Here is a 20,192-nt window from a genome sequence, read left to right on the forward strand (position 1 = left end):
TCCATCAGGGGAAGAACGTTTTTCTGTGTTTGTATAACACCTTGCTCCCCTCTCTCACAGCCCCTCCCACCGCTTTTGCGGCCGAACTGATGGAGAGCGGCGATGCAGCCAGAGCTGCTGCCTTCTCCACCACCTTCGCCTTCTTCACCGCTTTCCCTTTCCCTTTATCCTTCCCCATGATCCCTGCGCCCTCTGCAGCACCTTTCCCCAGCGCGGTCACCAGCTCGCACCAGAAAAGCCTCTCCTCCCTCCTCCTCTCCTCCTCTTCCCTCCTTCTCCTCCTCTCAAACTCCGGTCCCTGCTCCTCCTTGTCTTCACCCTCCTTATGAGAGGACTCCACTGTTGGCCCTCTTTCTCCCAGAATCCTCTCTTGTGCCTCCCTGATGGCCCTCTCAGCCTCCTTAAACATCTCAGTGTTATAGCAATCTCCTCCATTTTCTGCCACAGTCTTGTCTATCTTCTTCAGGAGTTGTATGACCTGTTGTGTACATTCCGTGGTCTTGTCCTGTTCTCTGTTATCAAAGACGTGATACCCCCCGTGGCAGCTGCTGACAAACTCCAGTAGCTCATGGCTCTCCTCCAGGAAGTCCTTTATGAGTTTCCCCTGCAGCTGGTCTCCCCAGGTGAACAGCACCATGATAAACCTGGTGGCTCCAGGCCCAAATGTAGCCTTGATACACTCCAAGGTGTCCCTCTCCTCCTGCGTGAACCTGCCGGTCTTTACAGTCACCAGGAAGACGTGTGGTCCCGGAGAGGACAGCACAACACACCGCCCCACCTCTGCCATGACCTCCTGAGGGGACAGGTGAGTGTGGAAGAACCCCGGAGTGTCGATCACAGAGATGCTACGCCCATTCACTGTCCCATTCTGTCTTTTGCACTGTGTGGTGACTGAACAGGGGGAGACGTCGACCCAGAAAGAGGACCTGCCCAGGATGGTGTTGCCTGAGGAGCTTCTGCCTGTTCCTGTCCTCCCCAGCAGAACAATCCTCAGAGGCTCAGGTTCTGATGTGGCAGGTGATGCTTCACACACTGTGACTGAAGTACAATCATTGTACATGCACATTATTATCTTTTTTATAATTATATTAGCCCTTCTGGCAGTAGTACTGTCTAGTCTACTTTAAATAAATACCACTTCATACATTACATACAAATATGTAGACAATATTTGAGATTTAGAATCTTATTTATATTTATTTACATATATTAAATACCTGTTATTATTTTTGTGTATATTGTAACCCACACGTGCTGCCCTGATCACCAACTTAGTGTGGTATCAGTCATGGACATACCTTCCTCTGACGCAGCATTTTCAGACGATGACATCCTAACAGAGGAACTATGATAAAAAGCCTTTGTTCCGCCGGTTCTCCGGTGACCGAAAATACACAGGGCGGATTCCGTATGCTGTGGCTGCGACTGAGGTGTCGTCTTGCTTTTAATTGTCATTTCATCTCCAGCAAACCTCAGGAAGCATCAGTTTAGTCCGCAGTCCTTGGAAGAGCAGAGGGATGCTCCACACTGCCACCGTGACGCAGGCTGAAGAGCCCTGAAATTATAACACCGAAGAAAAGTTATCATGTGGCGGAGACTGGTCCCTACACCAGAAAACAGCTCTTTATTCATACAGGTACCACCAATGCACGTTGCCATCCTTACTTGTTATAATCACAGTGGTATTTACATAAATGGTGAGATCCTGATATCAAATCTGATGTCAAAAATTATGTGATGCTGCAGTTTCGCGCTGTAACCACTGGAGGGCAGCATAAACTCATAATTCTACAATCACTCCGGTAAACTGACACAATCCTATATTAATATTTTCGGTTATTTTTTGACTTTATAAAAAACAATAGGCCTACAGATATTCAGACTAATTTAAGCATTAATCAGTAATATGTGCATTGATGTATACTGTTATCAATACATGCTAGCCCCCCCCCCCCCCCCTTTTTTTTAAAGCCAGCGTACCATCCATGAGTGAGGGACTGCAAAACAAAATTTGGCAAATTAGTGCAAATAGACTGCTGCTTCCACCTGCAGCTATAACATGACTCTTGCCCTACACATTGTAGCAGTCCTCAACAGTCTACAGTCTGCATTGACACTGATTTTACAAATTTAGCATATTGCAGTTACAAAATTTTTTCATACTACTTTGCATCTATCTGTTGGTTTGTCTTTAAGATATATTTGTGCATCACACCAACTGTGCTGAAATGTACTGTACATTTTAGCAGCAAGCGTAATTGATTGTTGTAGTTCCTCATTTTGACCATTGGAGGGCAATGAACACTAATGAACCAGTGGAGGCACACTTATCGGTGGCTAAAGCAATAATGATTAAATGAAATAATAATGTAAATTCCAGAAAAAAATGTGACCGAGTTCAGCTTTGATCTTCGAATCAGTAACTATTTGATGTTAGGCAGAATATTCTCCAAGTTAATTAAAATTTTAATAGATCCCTTATCAAATTAATGTGTTTACAAAGTACATCTACTCAGGCTACTAATTGCTTGCACAGCAGGGGGAACACTCTCAAGAGATTGTTCAACTAGATTGTCTTGTTAAACCTAAGACTCATAAATGGATATCCCCATGTTTTCACATCATTAGGATGAGATATAATTAATGTGACAATTCACTGCCCTTCAGTGAATCTCTGTTGTGTGTTCACTTCATTAATAACCTGTGTAATTACACATCTTAAAAGAATTGCTCAACCATTCAGGTACTTTCATTAAGTCTAGTTTATTAGACTCCGCCCCATCCCCTGTCCTACCTTAACAGGTGCAACAGGGTATGTCAATAAAATACAGTCTGTACAGACTCATACAGTCTTGAGAAGAAGTCCAATTAGGTAAAATAAGTGAAAACACCTATGTGAGTGTACATACTGTAGGGATGTGCATGGTCTTTAATATGTTGAACTAAAATGTTACAGGCATTGAAGTAGAAATATAAGAAATGCAAAACACCTATAAAATGAAACAGGAAATGCTTAATAACTGTGCAACAGCCTCACAGGAGGTTATTTAAAGGGATTTTTTAAACAACATTATTTTGGGCAGTTCCAACTCACTCAACTTAACATACATAATGACCTTCAGAAAATTTGGGTGTCCACATGTTCATGGCATTTAAATGTTATAACCTACTTACTGTAAGTATTTCTTTTTTTCCTGCCAAAGATAATACCTCGCTTATAATGTGAACTTTGTCCAAAGTTAATTTTTTAAAAAGGTCCTGTGGAGGTCAATATGGCTGTGGAAACAGCCACATTGACCCCTGTTGAAAGGCGCTTGACTCCAAAGAAAGGCAATTCCATTCTATTTTGTTCTTCTATCGAATAATCTGTTCTGGTATTTTCAGCTACTTCATGGCTCTGTTGTAAAAAAAAAACTATAGCAAAGGTTCAGCCGTGAAAACTACTTCACTCTGGCCCTCGTCACACATCCCTAATATCTCTCCACAGCCTTTTATCCAGTCGGTCTAGTCTCCATTGTCCTTGTGGTAACTTGTTTTATTGCGGCATGTCTCTCCCAAACCTTTTATTCAATCAGCACAATTTCCCCTCTCTCTGGTTACTCCCAAAACGGTTAACCAGTCTACTTTTTCCCTAAGCTATAGCTTCATCTCTGGCTGACTGACTGAAAAGAGGAGGTAAATATACAGTAAATACGGACACAACAATTTAAGGCCAAATTTTTTTACAGAACAAAAAGCCCAGAAATAGACCCAGAAAACATTTTGGGACTGTGTGTGCTACAAAGTAGGTACATGCAAGCAAAGAAATGCAATAGTGGAGATCTTTTTGAAAGCCTGCATTTGAACAGGCCTTTGTAGTGAGGGATCGTTCGTGAAAATGACTGAAGAAACTAAAGAGGAAATCATCCTCTATGTCCTCTCACTACTGTAAGCTGGTATCTTGAGTTTGGACTGTTTTGCAGCACTCACAGTTTGACTTAATACTTTTCTTTGTCTGAATTTTGTGTGTGTGTGTAAGTTTCAGCTGAAGTGGATGCCAACAAATGACAGCAGTTACTGTATAATCAACAGGATTAGAAATCTCACTACTGCTTTGTTAACAAATGCCAAAAGTTCACAGAGGTAAACCAAAGAGAACCACAGTGTAACAGCTTTTCATAGACTGCAAAGCAAACACTTCCATTTTACTGAACTGTATGCATTTAATGAGTTTGTTTACTAGCTTCAACAAGCAGCAATGTTGCTTTGTGCTGTAGTGAGTGATGGATTTTCAAGCCATAAAAACTGTTACTATAACTTAGATTACGCACACAGGAAGGTCTACTGGACTGTACATTAGAAAAGACAAACTACAGGTCCAGAAATGTGCAAACCATGTAAATTAGTCTAGTGATGGCATCTTTCTTTTAATTTTCCACATCCATTTTTAGATCAGCTGCAATGATGTGGAAGATGAAGTTGCATCTAGATGTCACTTAAATTTTTCCTAGCAATAGTTCATATTAACTGTGCAAATGGACACAGTTATTTACAAAGCACATGGATTATTCTCTATGAGTCAAAGGTGTGCAGCCTACTGAGGTTTAAAATTGATACAAGTTCAAAGTAGGCTGTGACTTGAGTCGATATCAGGATGAGCTGCTGGAGGGTCTGTCCCACTCCACCTGGTTTCTCACAGGAAAGCATGCTCCCTTGCTGGACACCTGCTGCATCTCTGTATCCTGTGGAGGAAAATCCCATCTCAAAACAGGCACATCACCACCAGTGGCACTCAACATGTTATGAGAAGCCGGTAAGTCCTGTCCTTGCGACACCATATTCTCATTGTGTGTGTCTGTCACGTTGCTGCCATTGTTACAGAGCAGGTCAGGTTGTGAGAGACACCCAGCTCCGTTCATCAAATCTGAATTCCCTAAGTCAAAGAAGCTGTTGTGTTCACCAATCCCCAATCCAAAGCTCTCTAGCATATCCATTACTGACGGCGTGGGCGGGCCACTGGGGATCTCCTCCTCAATAAGACTCAGTGTGGGCAAGATGTCCACCAGCTCTGCCATCTCCATTGGTCGGATTACCTCAGTGATGCTGGAAGGAAAGTCCTGTTCAGCGCTGTAGGACTCCTGCGTGTCCAAAGCCGTGTACCCCGCTTCCAGCTGTGCAACAGCGGCAGGCTCTAGTCCAGATTCAATTAAAGAGCTTGCACATCCTAATTCAGACGAGCCAATGCTCGCCAAGTCTACAGTTGACTGGGCCGTGACGTCCACAGGGTACCCTCCCTTGGCGACGCCCTCCATCAACACCAGCGCAGCCTCTTCGGGGACGACCATGATCCCTGCTGGAGCAGAGACCTCAGCAGTGACGACATTTGGGGGAGTCACACTGGCTAAACTCTCTGAAAGGGAAACAAGAGAACAAAAAAACTTTAAGAAAGAGAAATCCTTGATTTCTGGCATCTTTCAGGCTTAAGCAAGCTGATTTAGAGTTGCTTGTTACAACAGCAGTTATTCACACAAAGCAATGGTTGAAACATGGTAACTGGGTGGACTGTATGTGTTATTTAACTATGATATTAATCTTGTTGAATTTGTTTTATTTGCTTGCCTCAGTCTTTAAAATTGTGCTATCATTACAGGCTTGCCCATCTCCACCCACATCATCATTGTACCTGTATTGTTTCTCTTTGCTTGCGTCCGATTGGGCCATGTCAGTCTGGCAGTCAAACTCTCCTCCTCTTCCTCCCCATCAGGACGCGGTGGTGGGTCTCCTCCCATCACCAGACCCAGTGGCACCGCCCCCACCCACTGCTTGGACCGAACGCACTGTAGACAGTCCATAATCCAGCGGGCATCCCTCCACACCACATCCAGACGCTGACGAATCAGGAAGGTAAAGGGCAACAGAGGAAGTGAAACAGTTAAATTAGTTAAATCTACAACAAGTGTCTTCCTGGTGACAGGTCTTTAGGTGAAATTTTAAAAATATTAAATATTATGCATGGCACACATTAATCAAAGACACTGATGTGTGAATCCAAGTAAAAGCTTTATCTCTTATTCATTTCCCTCATTAAACCTATATTAATCACGGAAGAAGAGATGTAGAGAAAGAAAAGTCAGACAAAACAGATGTAACTATGCAACAGCACCAGCAAGTTGGTGTAGTTGTTCTGCTTTCGTGATCTTACGTGGGAAAGCTCAGTGATGTGGTTCAGCCTCTCTCGGGCTTCCTGCACCTCTTTGGTGTCCAGCGCCTCCCGCAGAGCCTGCTGGGCCAAATGAGTGTCCAGTTCCAGCCTCACCCAGGCCTGACAGTAGTGAGACAGGAAGTCCCGTTCATACGTCCAGAAGTGAACTGTGGGACGAGTCAGAGTTAGATGAGCAAAGACAAATCACTACATCAAACTCAGGAGAATTTATACGTTTTTATGAGATGCTACTGTTTTGTGTCTTTTCTTCAAAGGGTCTGAGGACACCTTGCTGTCCCATATCTGTGGACTACAGTTCTCCACCTACCTAGCTCAAAGATCTGCAGGGGCATGGTGAGACCAGGCTCCTTGGTCCCCACCAGAGGCCAGTAACTGGAGCTGAAGTCCTCACTGGGAGGCAGCAGCAGCAGCATGGACAGGTTGTCTCCAAACTGCAGCAGCTCACGAGTGTACACACCATACTGGTAGGCCTGTCAGGGACACAATGATAAATACTGACAATCCAAACCAGTTCACCACAGTCCTCTAAATCACAAACAATTTATAAAATGATTGTTTCAGATGGAGAATTCCAAAGTGGCTGTGTGAAATCATTTTTACCCTGTAGAGGGGGATGTTGAGCTTTGTCAGGAGATGTGTGACTGCTGCTCTCAGAGACCTGACAAACTCCACCAGCCCGCCGCTCTCCATTAAGCTCTCGTCCTCGCCGCTCAACAAGTTCTGAACACTGCCATTGGCTGTGGTGTAAACATGAGTCTGGAGCCATGCCCACTCCTCTCTGTCAGACAATGCCGTTAACAAAACATTGCTATAAAAGGCATAATAAGTAAGGCCAGATGGCACTCCTGAGACAATCAACGAAAAAAACAAACTATAATTGTATGATATTTCTGCTTTTTTGCACATTGTGGCACATTGACTACTAATTGCATACTGTTTATGTTTGTATGTATGTATGATTTGTACAATACAGTATGGAGAATGACAGCTATGGTCTTTGTGTTACCTGGATACATGGGCGTTGTGTCGGACCCGCGTGTGGCAGAGTAGATTGGGCAGCCTCTGAGGCACCAGGACCCTGATCTGTTCTACTGAGCTGCACAGTTTTAGGATGCCCACGTACAGACCTGACGGGGCCCACTGAACACTGTGCCTGTGGAAGGACAGCTTCTCCTGGAGAACAGAGAGGAACAGGTGTGGTGTTGAACATTATTAAGTTATTAAGATGTAATGTTCAGATGCCTTTTATTCCCTGGGTCTAATTTTGTTTTGAATTTGCTTGTTAAATTGGTTTGGGCTAAATCATTCTAATGTATTTTCTTGGTTATTTGAGTTGCACAGGAGAGAAAAACATGTCAGGAAGGTCAATATACTTCACCTTCAACTGCTCATAGAGCATGTCCATGGCAGTGGGCTCAGGCAGGAGAGGAGTTCTGCTGCGGTTCTTTTCCAGGCGGTGCAAGGGGATCCAGTGGAGCGGAGGGTCCGGAGGGCTTGGAGTGGAGCAGATAAGTCAGGGTAAAAATGACATGCAAACACATTGAACCATCATTGAAAAACTCAGTTTTATTCATTTGTTTTAGTATAACATGGCCAGTGTAAGACCTCCAACCAACAAAAAGACTGGATGACCTGAAAGTCCTGATTTATGATTAAGTTATTGTCTCCCTTGGGCAAGGGACATTCTGATTTCGGGGACTAATAAAGTGTCACAGACTGGGAGTCTATGACACCCTGGGAGACTTTAAAATTGTTTATTCCATTATGAGCAGCTGATTGGTGAATTGTAAACTGTCCTTGAAACAGATGACAGAGGTTAAAGCCTCCTTTGATGCTCTTTGTGGAAAAAAATTAACAGATTAACAGAATGTAATAAAAGGCTCTTTCTCACCTGGGAAAGTTTGGGAACTCCTTCAGAGTCACCAGTAGTACGTTACCCTGCCGGTCTTTCAGAGGTTCGTAGTACACCTGGCCCAGGTCCACTGTTCCCAGGGAAGACTGATGGCAGAGAAAGGTGGAGAGGTAAAACAGAAACATGTGAAAGAATAAATATGAGGATATTAGGGATTAATGCAGTGAAACTCAGGTTCTGGCAGCACAGGTATGGAGTCTGAGATAGTGAAGAGAGGCAGCATTAAGAAGAGTAGGAGGAAGAAGAGATGTAAAGAGGTAATTAAAATAGCAATTAACCCATTTTGATGCTTCTTATCATGCAGAGTAAGCTGCTTAACTTCCTACCTGCAGCTGGGAAACAGCTCTTAAAATGTTGTGCCTGTTCTGAAGGAGTGAGGAGGGAGATGAATGTGCAGAGGAAAGGGCCTGCTGGAGCCAGGGCACTTGTTGCCAAGCACAGGACAACTGCAAGAAAAAAAAATACATTCATTCAATTTTAAACTGCAATTCACACAGGAAAATCACACAGCCTTGATTCTGTAGGAACAAGAAGTATGTAGGAACAATTAAGAAAACAATGGAAGACTTGTGGGTTTGATTATGAAAACAATTGGTGAATTGACTGTGTTCCAAACGGATTTACATAATACCAACACCATTTACTGTATGTTAATAAGGGCTGAATATACACTGGATCTGTTTATCTGCTGACAGTTCACCTTGGCAAACCAAAGGAAGTCGTGGATGATAGAGGTGGAGCAGCACTGGATCTCCACCAGTGGGATCTGATCGTCAGCTGTCACCAGGATGTTTTCCTTGTGGTAGAACACTGTTGCCAAGTACACGCCCCTAATGAGATCAATACGAGAGAGACCAAATAAAGAGAACATACCGATAAAATCAACAATAGGATACTCTGGCTCTCTGCTACGGCCACAGCCATAAGTCAATAATGGAAGCAAAAAAAAAAAAAAAAAACCTTCAGTCCTAATCCTTCAAGTAATGTAAGAGCATGGAAATTTAATTTTCACAGACCAACATTATAGATGTTTTTTTTTTAAATATATCAATATTCTAATCATGTTGTTATCACTGTCAGCTGTTAATAACACTCAACCTTACTGCAGGTTGTGCCTATATTCATAAAGCATCTTCCTTTGAACCGCCACAGTTTGAGTAATCTGTGCAGCGTTCAATCACTTTTTAAAGCAAAGCGGTGCTTCCTTTCCATCGCAGTTAACACCCTTTCCTGCTTAAGAGCTGTCCCGTTCATCTGCTCTGAGATACGTTCACTGAACGTACATGGCAGTGAAAAGCCTTGATCAGTCACTCGCAACTTGGCACAGTTCAGTGATTTCAACCATCATCCTCCTCAAAGGAACTCTTCGCTAATCTTGAGGCTACAGCAGCTTCAATGTGACTACTATTCTTTTTCAATAACCGTAACAGATAAGAATTTGGACTTGTACTTTGTAGTCCACACTGCTGTAATCGTATCGTGTTTAATCCGTTACTCTCCATTCCCTCAAGGCACAGTGGGACAGGTAAGACAGATGGAGCGCTACCTTTGTAGGAGGCGAACAAACTTGGTGGCGGACTGGAACAGTTGTTTGATGCCTCGAGACACAGACAGACGCTTGCTGGGACTCTGGGGCTTAGAGCTCTCTGCAGAGCGAAGGAGAGGAGGATCAGACAGGATGAGAATCACTTTATCTGCCAAGGTACATTCTCTGTGCACGCACAAGATATTTGACTGGGTGAAGGTGATGAAATGGTTTTCTTTGTAGTGAATAGAGTTGACACATACAGTACATGCTGCTGAGATAAAGTGTCATAAAGCAGGAATAAAATGCAGTACTGGGAGCATGTTAGACGCTTATGAAACATCGTAACAAATATGTTGCAGCTTCCCTGATGTTCATTATGTTTTTTTGACATTTCACAATATCTTAATTAATACAAATACAACAGAAAACAAACTCTAGTACACCTATGGTATGGTACACCAAGAGTAACAGATTTTAATAGAAAAATTAAGACTTTGATTTAATTGCATTTAATGATAAATATGTACATATTAAGAGAAAAAATATGCAAGTAAAGCAAGTATATTTTTGTTTTATGTCATTGACATTTCAACACTGTGACAGAAAATAATATGTACCCATATTGTATATGCTTGCTTAATAGAAACTGCACATATAAATGTTCCAATTGTTATGTCACTAAAGACCCAGTGTTACCTATGCAGTATCCTCTGTAATGTGGTTCTCTGGCGTCTTCCAGCAGTTTCCTCACCAGGCCCTCGTGGTTTCTGAACTGTGACTTCACACCAATGCACTCTCTCCAACCTGCAAAGGAAGCAAGAGAGAAACAAATCATCACTTTCATTTTCAAGCAATTAGGGAAAATCATTAAAACATCAAGAACTCATCTGCAGGTGAGTCCTGAGCGCTGCTTTCTCCTGTGTTGGTGATTAGAAGGCAAAAACAATTGAATGAGAGACCATCTGTGTGCTGTGACTCTGAAAATTTCAGTGCTGATTCATTCTGATCTGCTAAAATTACATCTCCTTTAAAGTTGGATATGAATTTCAAGTTAAATTTGTTGCCTAAGTGATACTGCAACATGCGGAACATCACTAATATAACTTCTGTGGTTGTATTCTGACTTACGTTTGCATTTATTTTAATGTTTTCTGCCTTTATTCTCCATCTCAAAAATATTATGTGGCATTTTTTTTTTTGCTTCATTTCACTGTATGAAGCGCAGAGTAACAGGAAGTAATGCAGTGAGAAAGAGGGGATGGCACGCAAGAAAGATTATGAGTTGAATTCAGACTCGAAGTAGCATGGGTACAAGGCCCATTGACTCACAATGGCATCTTTAATCCTTCGCATTTTAATAATTCATTAATCTACCAGCCATGAGAGCATTCCACTTCTTTCACATCAAGCTTGATGTCAGCCAAGTAATTTCATTACACAGGGACAAAGAGAAAAAGAATGGAGCCCTTTCACAGTTGCAAGTTCACGTTCATCAAAGTTTGTAGTTCGGTATACTCACTGGAGGGGGCAGCGCTGACTGGAGTAGAGCACTGAGGCGGACCCCATCCTTTCACATTGTAGGCGCTCACTCTTACAAAGTAATGCACTCCCTGCATTTAGAAAAGCACCAGGCCACCAAATTATCATCATGCATTAACCTTATGAATCGTCCGTTCCGGGACAAAGAAATCACATACTGCTTTCATTATTAATTCATCTGGTTAAGTGAGGCAGTTGAGCGGGATAAGTGTTCTCTTATGGGAAGTGGTTCAGCACAGTAGATGATGATTGGGGGTGTGGGTGGGGGTGTGGGTGTGGGTGTGGGTGTGGGTGGGGGGGGGGGGGCATGATAAATACAGTCTGTGTGTGGGTCAAGAGTTGTTGTGTGAGTTCTGTATGTGTGTGCATAATTAGGTGTCCTGGAACTATTTGAATTTGTGTTTGTTTACTATCTGTGGATGACCTGATGTTTGCTTGCCTGTGTGTGTGCGTGTGCATGTGTGTGTGTGTGCGTGCTGCATGACTTACTGCTGTGAGTCCCTTGATACTATAGGAGGGATTCTTGGTCTCTGTAACTTGGGCTGAGCCAAGGATGCGTTTGAAGCTGGCTGAGGTGCTCCATTCCACTACGAACACAAAACAATCTCACTGACAGATTATTCTCTGGCTTTACTCAAAACCCCCATAGGAGAGAACTAAGGATTTGAGTGTTTACAGTGTCGGGAACTTGCTGTACCTGGGCTTAATCTACCCTTGGCTGCAAAGTATGACATTTATGCCGCTGTAAAACTAAGAAGCAAAAACAGAGAGCCAAACTAGGTGCATAAATATAGAGCTTTTACACCTGCCAGATTAAATGATGTATGAGGCTTTGATTATATTGGACCAATGCAGTAAATATTCCATCAATTCCTTCACTTATCCATCATGCCTCTGTTCATTTTTTTTGCTATACATCTTCGTAACCTGTTTATCTAACCATCTACCATCCATCCATCTGTAATATATCAAAATCTCGTTATTTACTACCTACCTCTGTAGCGGGTGATGAGCCCCATGGTGTCGCCTTCTGGCTCTTTGATCGCCACAAACAAAGAGGAGGTGCTGGTCACCAGTATGGACACATGACTGGGAGGACTGGGGAGCTCTGCGTGAAACATTTAAAAGACAGAGCAGTGTTCAAAATGAGCGCTAGATAATTCTGAGAGTAAATGTGACAGAGAACTGAACAGCATATGGTCTTATGAAAACGCTTTCTTATTCGAATCTCAGTAGTCTTGATTATAAAACTACACCTGCAAAGTTTATGTACATAGTTAAAGCGAGTTATATCGTCCAGCAAAAAAGCCCTTTTTCTCTCAACAGACAGCCTCTGGTTGATAAGTTTGTCTTGTATTTCTACAAAAATCTTGTTATCCTGGCCCTCAACCTGAGCAAACACGGCTGCTGGTAAAGTGTAGAGCTTCTTCCCCTGAAGCTCTGTGTTGCCCCAAGACACTGAATCTCTGCTCTGGAGTTGATCCTGCACTCTGACCTGCCTGGATGTGAAAAGAGCAAGTTAAAAGCGTTTCCCTACAGGGATCAGTAAACTATCACAACATTATTATTGCAATAGCAACTGTAACACCAGCCCAGTAAAATGAATTTCTGCGCAGTGATCAAATATAATTGTGCTCTGTTCCTCGATTCTCGCCAAAGGGATTTTATAGTTTGCTCAACTTAAGCTGTGACCTGGAGTGAATAGATTAAGTCATAGGCCTCAGACAAAAACACATTTACATTTAAAATTTTAAGCATTTAGCTGACACTCTTACCCAGAGAGATTTGTAATGAGAGTAAGCTTAATTTCACCGCACCCAAAAAGAAGCGCCAGGGCCTCACCGACCTTACAATAAAGCCATGATCATAAAGCAACTGGAAGCGCAAATGAAATGAGAGCAGAGATGTTTATACAGAGCAATTAAAGTAAGTGCAGAGGGGACATCATCATATAATTTTTTAATAAACAAAACAAAAAAACATGAGAGTTTGAACCAGTGAAGAGCGAGGAGACTTGAGCAGGTTGGTGCAGGGAAAGCAAGATTAAGACGGCAAAATATAGGTGCAAAGAGGCTGTGTGCCAAAGCCTTGGAGCTGTGGATTTCCACTCATATTTCCACCAACACCAAGTTTTTGAATTTGATACAAGCAGCCACTGGCAGCTGGTGAAGGGAGTGCAGGGCATGGGAGAGTTTAGACAGGTTGATGACAAGGCAGTCTGCTGAATTTTGAATGAGGTGAAAGGGGATGGAGGGAGACTTTCTAGAGGCTAGCTTGGAGTTACAAGAGTCCAGATGGGAAATCGTTAAAACTTAAGAAAGAAGTTGGGCTGAATACCTGATCGCTGTGGCCTTTGTAAGCAGTGGAGGGCTTTGAAGAGGAGGGTTGGAAAAAAACTAGTTCGACACTATTGAGACTGAGTTTGGAGAGGACAGAAAATGCAGGGCTACCTGTACTTCTAGCAAGTGAGGACTGAAAAAAAAACCCCACTATAGCAGGTTTGTGTCCCAAGCCATGGTTCAAGAAATGCCACAGGTTGACCCAAGACCACTGACCTGTGTTTTGGAAGTTCTCTCTCATCCGACAGTACAGCTGCAGCCTGAGGCTCCAGAGGCGAATCTGTCTCTGGACGTCAGACTGTGCCTGAGGCCCTGCCCCCGTCTTCCTCATTAACTCCTTCTTCCTCTCCTCCACCCGTTTACCCGCCAGTGCTACCAGAGCATCCAGCTTAAGTTCCCACTCTGCCGGTCGACACACTGAGAAGAAAATACAGCAGAGAAAGAGCAAGAGAAAGGATAGAATCTGTATGTGATTTGCACTGAACTGTGACTTTACAGCAGCATTTTAAAACCATCCACTCCCAACAGAATTTTTTTTCATTACTTATGATATTTTAAAACACGAAGACTTACAAACAGGGTTGTGCCTGGCTCCTGCCTTTGCCAATACATGGAGCAGAGGGGAATTGTGAGTAAGGGCAGCCACATCCAGGGGGACCAGGCCCTGTTCGCTCACCCTGTTCACCCCCTTCTCCCTCTCTCTCTCCCAGTCCTTTTCTTTCTTCTCTCCTCTCTCCCACATACTTCCTCCTCCTCCCCCTCCACAGCTGGTGTGGTCTCTGGATAGCAGGCTTTGTACAGCCAAAGTGTCCTCATTTTCCACTGCCTCCCACAGGGTCTTGTACTAATGGAGAGTAGGAGAGGGAAGAGTGTCAGGCCACAGGAGGGCGGGCAGGTGAGGGAGAGAGGTAGAAAGAGAGGGCTCATACCATGAGAGAGGTTTAATTTATGAGCGAGAGGAATGGGAGTTGCTGTGCAAACGAGGAGGCAGTGGATGAGACAGTAATTCAGGACACTTAAACATAAATCAAATCGTAAATCAAAGCAGCAGTCTCGCCTGGGATAATGCATAATGCACAGTGATACAGAGTCAGCATGTAACGTCAAAGAAAGATCTAATAATTTCAACCACAGTGAGACCAAGTCTGAGGACGGGACATGTCATTTTAGACAATATGACCGGACCTCCATTCAAAATGACACGTAAATATCTTACAGCATCTGCAGACTTGCTGAGGTGCTTGGGTGTGTCCATTTCCCCAGCAACAGATGATTCTCCTCCCCTCAGTCTGACGGACAGGTTTCTGTATATGCGCTTGGGGGACACAGGACCCAGAGAGCGCCGACGCTGGGGTGGGTTCCTCATGGATACAGACATGACAGGAGAGGAGAGGAAAGGAAAGGAGAGGAGAGATGAGTGAAGCACAGGAAGATAGAGAATAGCTTGAGAGAATGAAGAAATAGTTGGAGGTGTGACGGATTGGTTAGTACATGGAAAGAAGGATTAGGACCCCCGAGCTGAGAGCCACAGAGAGGGAAGATGGGATGAGAAAAGACATTTGAAACAGAGAAGTGAGAATTTGGGGAGAGTTTGAGGAAAGGTGAAAGTCATTAGAAACCTGGAGGAGTGTATAACAGGAAATGAAATGAAAAAAAAAAAGAGAATATACAGTCAGGCCTACACAGATTATTCTACAGCAAAAGGCAATTTTCTGCCGACTTGAAGGGTGAGTATAGGCTGAGCTGAGTAGTGCTGTTGTGTGGGTGCATAAATGGATAAAAGTTACAATGCCTGTACACAGTAGATGAAAAAGGCCTTGAAGCGTTTATTTTTGTGCCTCTTACTATTCTCTGTTTTGTTCTTCTTTTACCCAGTATTATGTGACACGGGTATTATTCGCTCTGAATGGAGTCTGTCAGCGCACAAAGCAACTGACCCATCAATCTAATTAACTGAAGAAAAGTAATCTCATGTAGAAGAGCCAAAATTCGTTCCTCATAATAAACACGAATCTCCTCACATCATCAGCATGAAGATAGAAATCCATCTTCACCGCTGCAGTAATGATGGTTCTTTATCAATTCCAGTGCGTTTTCATCATTACAATCACTCTCTTTTGTGAAAATCTGTCTTACAATTTCTTTCTTTTTTTTTTCAGTGCTTGGAGCTAGATGCAGTCTGGCTTAGCTTTTTACCCCTACCTTCCTCTTCAGTCAGCAACTTCTCTCTTTCGTTTGTCTCTGGCTTTCTTCTCATTCCCTCTTTCTCTCCTCTCTCTTTTCACAGTCCCACAGTTTGGAGTGATTTTCACGTCGCCTCAGTTTACGTCACGCTCCGAGCATTCATATCTGAAGAGCATCTTTGTAAAAAGGGGATACTCAAACTCTATCATCTCTGTCATCCCCATCTCTCATCACCACTTTCCCATCTAAAGGAAAGCCTCAAATTTCAGTGCTTTTTTTTTTTTTTTTTTTTTTGAATTTCATCTATCAAGTCAATTCCTGGTGTGCAGCTCAGTAGTGCAGTGACCTTGTGTGAAAGCAAATACTCCCCTGGTTGGTGCAAGCTGCAGACAGAATATGAGGGCTCTGGCCACAATGACGCCACATCCCACACTGTAAATGCTACCTCTCAGTGACTTGCACACAATGTACACTGTCTATATGGGGGATGCACACATATAGGGGTAATACCAACCATTGTTGTTGGTACACTTTTCCCTTGTTTATTTATGTCTTAGATCAGTTGTGGAAAGTGCTGATGAGACATTTGAGAGAGCAAATTAGCTTTAGAGTTTGACTTTTTTGAGGCAGCACAAAGACAAGGCAACAAGCCAGGGAGGAGAATCTTGTAGTGTTTGCAAAGTGCACTAGCACTGCACTTGAAAGAATAACAGTAGGGTTAGATACTATTAAAAAAAACCTTGACCATGGAGAGACATGCACTACAAATTCATTGTGGTTTGTTGCATATCGGCATTTCAGGTTGTGGTAGGGTAATTTTTTTTTCTTATCTCAGCACTGTGGCCCACATGCTGAGGGTTTGATGTCTATTTGCAAATAGACTTTTGTCACTCTTCTAAATGCAAGTTCAGCTGTGCATGGAAACATCTGATGAGTAATATTTCTAATGCCTCAGGAAACAAAAGCAGTACATTCATTTGTGTAAATAAACCACAGGGGGCATCACCTTCCAGGGTTACCACACATCACAGAAAATCTTGAAGGCAGATTATGATGCTTTTATTTTCTACATTAAATGAACAGCTAGGTAGTAGGCAATGAATGCTCCAGCATGCCAGGTTTATTAGAGACTACAACCTAACTCATCTCAAAAGTTGGTATAAAGTTACTACAAGCCTCAACACATCATGGAACATTTACATCAGCTATAAGTTTAAATTGTTTTCTACTATTTGAATTGTTCTGATCCTATAATAATCCCAAAGAATACCATACAGATACATACGTCTGTATAAAAATATGTATGTCAGAAAATAGCCATTGTAAACTAACACAATGTGGAAATTATTGTCCATACATTTTCTACACCAGGTTACAAAAAAACTATGCTCTGAATGAGCAACAAGTGACATTGACTTAGAAGCTTCTAACTTCTTACCGTCGGTCGACTCCTTCACTTTAATCGTCCTTTTCTCCGACGCTGCTCCGCTGTTTCAACATGTTTTATTATTACTATTTTATTTATTTATTTTCAGAAATGACCGCCTGTTGATCTGATGTAATCCATCGCACCGACTTCAGGAGTTTTCACCTCCGAGGGTGAGGCGCACCTGAGCGTTACACCCGAGTGAGAGACTGCCGCTGCTCCCACACACACACACACACGTGTCCCTTGTTCCGCCCTCTTCCTTCTTTGCCTCCTCGTTTGCTCAGAACCAAACTTTTTCTAAATGACTAAAAGCAGTGCTATAAATAGTAACATATCGGGTCAAGTTGGCTTTTGACCTGATGTGTTATTTGTGGACTACTGGGGTTCAGCAATAATCCAAGATTTTATAGCTACAGTATGATTGATTGATTTGATAAATCTGCCCTTCTAGGATATATATATGTAGGTTTAGGGTCTTTTTCTTAAGAGATTAACTGGTGTAAATGTTTTATCAACAGTGACTATATAGTTTATGAGCAGTAAACTAGCTTGATAGTACAAAGAAAAACACAGTCTCAACTGCAGTTACATATACAGGTTTGCCTTAGTGGTAAAAAAAAAAAAAAAAAAAAAAAAAAAGGCCACCAAATGGCCTTTACTGTGGTTGTCATTGGAAACAATGGACTATCTTACAATAAAACTGAGCAGAGCAATGCTGTCACAAAGTGTGGGTTGAGGTGACTGGAAAAAGGTATAGAGCTGTATTTAGGTTAGATCAACGCCCCCAGTGATGGCTGCTGTATGGGCTGTGGACTAAAACCAACAGAAAATATTTCTTGATCTATCACTACATGATTCTTTCACACTACAGACTAATCTTAGTGTGTGTGTGCGGGGGGGGGGGGGGACACAGGAAGTGGTTCAAGAGACATAAAGCCAAAGGACAGAAAAGCAAAGAGCTAGCAATGGTGTGAAAAATGTTCACATGTTAAGGCATGTTAAGTCTCCACTTATGCTTGGACAGAAGCCAGATCCATTTGTTTCTGTGAGGTACCGACCCCTTAAGAACTGTCTATGTGAAACTGTTGTCAAATAAAGTTGACAGATTTGCATTGACTCCCACCTGAGCAGTGAGGAAGGCTCTCTTTCTCTTTCCGTGTTGGTTTGTCTTTCTCTCCCTGTCGCTCTCTCTCTCTCTCTCTCTCTCTCTCTCTCTCTCTCTCTCTCTCTCTCTCTCTCTCTCTCAGGGACCAATAAAACTGCACAGACTGATGGATTTAGCTCCAGTCCAAGTGCAAATGGAGACTTTAAAAACAAATATTTTCCACCTTCTTCTCAGAGGTCTGCTACTCTTCTCTGTCAGCCAGACAAGGCTTTGACCACTTCCTGTACATACAGTCTTAACACAGTGCACTTTGCTTTCAGTAAGTTTGCTGGTGCACAGCATATTTGTCAAAGGCAACACATATTAAACTATGAGAGATTAGCCCACTGTACACACACACACACACACACACACACACACACACAAACACACATTCACACTGAGGCAGAGATGAGCTGGCTGCATTCGATGTCGTGCACTACTTTGATGTGCAGTGAACTGTGTTTAAGGAGCAGTACAGAGAGATTATAAATTGACATGTTGGTAGTGGCTGATACTCGCCCCCACGCTCACATCATCAGATAGTTTCTCAGTTGCCGAGAGGGTTTTGTTGTCATGGCGATAACCAAATTGTGGCCTTCACTGAAAGATGATACTAAAAAACAAACTCATACATCTCACCATACACTCACAGCAAATCATTCAGCAATGACATTCATTACAGGACAAATTGATGCTGATTCATCATTTTGAAGATTATAATATCTACATTTTGCCAAAATATAAAACATTGACCTACCCTTGAACTTCATAAGAATTTGAATACATTTTTAACAGCACTACTGCATAAATAACTGAGCCCCACTGTTGATGAACAAACTACAGAGAAGGAAAGTGGGACCTAAGAAGCTGTTCTGGCAATTCAGCTGAACAAAAAAAAAAACAAACAAAAAAAACTGATTAACTGTAAATGCGATGGCATGACAAACAGTATTTCTGTGATATGTTTTAATAAGTGAAATGGGATCATATAAAGTCTGTACAGCTGTGCCTCGATCACTGCCAACAGTCATTAACATACTATTTGAGATTCCACAGAAACATACAGATTATTCTCAATTTTTTACTTCACTTCACAAGTTCACAATTCCTTTCAAATAATGTAGCTCTTTGATCAAAGCCTTTCAGTCTAATCCAGTTAATATAGAGAGTGCCTAGATGCATCATCTTTATTGATAAGGAATGTCAAACATATACAGTATGAGAAGAAGTGTAAAATAAAGATGTTTGATAAATTCTTCAAAGAAACTTCACGTTTGAAAGATAATATAAACTGGAAAAGATCCTGGCTTTTACCTCCTCACTAATGTGTTGTTAGCGTATGCAGATGAAACATTTTTCTAATGTGAAATTTTGGTGTGATTTAAACTTGATTTTGATCACTAATTGTCTTATTTTGAGTGGGTTGAACACACCTCTTCCTCTTAAAAACCATAAACATAGCTGTGCAAACGCTAGGTTGTTAAATAAAGTTACGATTGAAAAGGGGGCGTGTTAAATTGCGCCCTTCAACCTTTTGGCTGCAATGGTGAAGTGGGATGGAATTTAATCTCCGACTCTATTGATCAGTTTTATGGTTAGTTCACTGAATTGAATGAACAATTTTTTGTGATAAATACTTAAATACTTAAGCTTTTTTTCTTTGCCGGAAGCTTTAAGAAGGAAACACAAACTGCAACTGAAAAGTTTGTTTTTGAGGAGCGCGACAGGGAAATTATAGCATATAGCTATAGCATTAACGCTAATTAGTTAGCGTTAATGCTATAGCTAGCTAACGCAAAGTTGCTGTGTAGGCAAGTAACCGTAGCTAACTCACGTGGCTGAGTTGCAGTTTTAAAAATCACTTGATAAACCATGTTCTGTATTTTTAGTTTCAGCAGGTGTAATGACCAAC

The 20,192-nt window shown here is 42.2% G+C and overlaps 2 protein-coding genes across 3 annotated transcripts; both read right to left on the reverse strand.

Annotated features, from left to right (window-relative positions):
- Positions 1-4: 4 nt before the first annotated feature.
- On the reverse strand, positions 5-1,367 carry LOC121198287 (GTPase IMAP family member 7-like). The gene is made up of 2 exons (XM_041062297.1): positions 1,299-1,367; positions 5-1,032 (listed from the first exon to the last, which is right to left on the reverse strand). The coding sequence occupies exons 1-2, from the start codon at positions 1,330-1,332 to the stop codon at positions 5-7; spliced, it is 1,062 nt and encodes a 353-aa protein (XP_040918231.1). The 5' UTR covers positions 1,333-1,367.
- A 1,380-nt stretch (positions 1,368-2,747) lies between these two features.
- LOC121198481 (ankyrin repeat and fibronectin type-III domain-containing protein 1-like) lies at positions 2,748-17,333 on the reverse strand. 2 transcript variants are annotated; one of them, XM_041062664.1, is made up of 19 exons: positions 17,143-17,333; positions 14,737-15,038; positions 14,094-14,364; positions 13,737-13,937; positions 12,176-12,289; positions 11,671-11,768; positions 11,162-11,252; positions 10,339-10,446; positions 9,661-9,760; positions 8,815-8,944; positions 8,441-8,560; positions 8,094-8,200; positions 7,581-7,695; positions 7,209-7,375; positions 6,803-6,980; positions 6,510-6,672; positions 6,182-6,348; positions 5,663-5,867; positions 2,748-5,389 (listed from the first exon to the last, which is right to left on the reverse strand). In XM_041062664.1, exons 2-19 carry the CDS (start codon positions 14,896-14,898, stop codon positions 4,629-4,631), a joined length of 3,258 nt encoding a protein of 1,085 aa, XP_040918598.1. In that variant the 5' UTR covers positions 14,899-15,038; positions 17,143-17,333; the 3' UTR covers positions 2,748-4,628. The 2 variants fall into 2 exon arrangements, with proteins under 2 accessions (XP_040918598.1, XP_040918596.1); XM_041062662.1 differs by having other exon boundaries at positions 14,737-15,139.
- Positions 17,334-20,192: the final 2,859 nt, after the last annotated feature.

Source organism: Toxotes jaculatrix, chromosome 18, assembly GCF_017976425.1.
Source record: "Toxotes jaculatrix isolate fToxJac2 chromosome 18, fToxJac2.pri, whole genome shotgun sequence".
Classification (NCBI taxonomy): domain Eukaryota; kingdom Metazoa; phylum Chordata; class Actinopteri; family Toxotidae; genus Toxotes; species Toxotes jaculatrix.

Coding starts and splice junctions, on each gene's coding strand:
- LOC121198287 (XM_041062297.1), bottom strand. CDS start 1,332: ATGTCATCGTCTGAAAATGCTGCGTCAGAGGAAG. Junction 1,033..1,298: donor AAATGCTGCGTCAGAGGAAG/GTATGTCCATGA, acceptor CTTCAGTCACAG/TGTGTGAAGCATCACCTGCC.
- LOC121198481 (XM_041062664.1), bottom strand. CDS start 14,898: ATGTCTGTATCCATGAGGAACCCACCCCAGCGTCGGCGCTCTCTGGGT. Junction 13,938..14,093: donor AGCCAGGCACAACCCTGTTT/GTAAGTCTTCGT, acceptor TTTTCTTCTCAG/TGTGTCGACCGGCAGAGTGG. Junction 7,696..8,093: donor GAGTTCCCAAACTTTCCCAG/GTGAGAAAGAGC, acceptor CTCCACTCCAAG/CCCTCCGGACCCTCCGCTCC.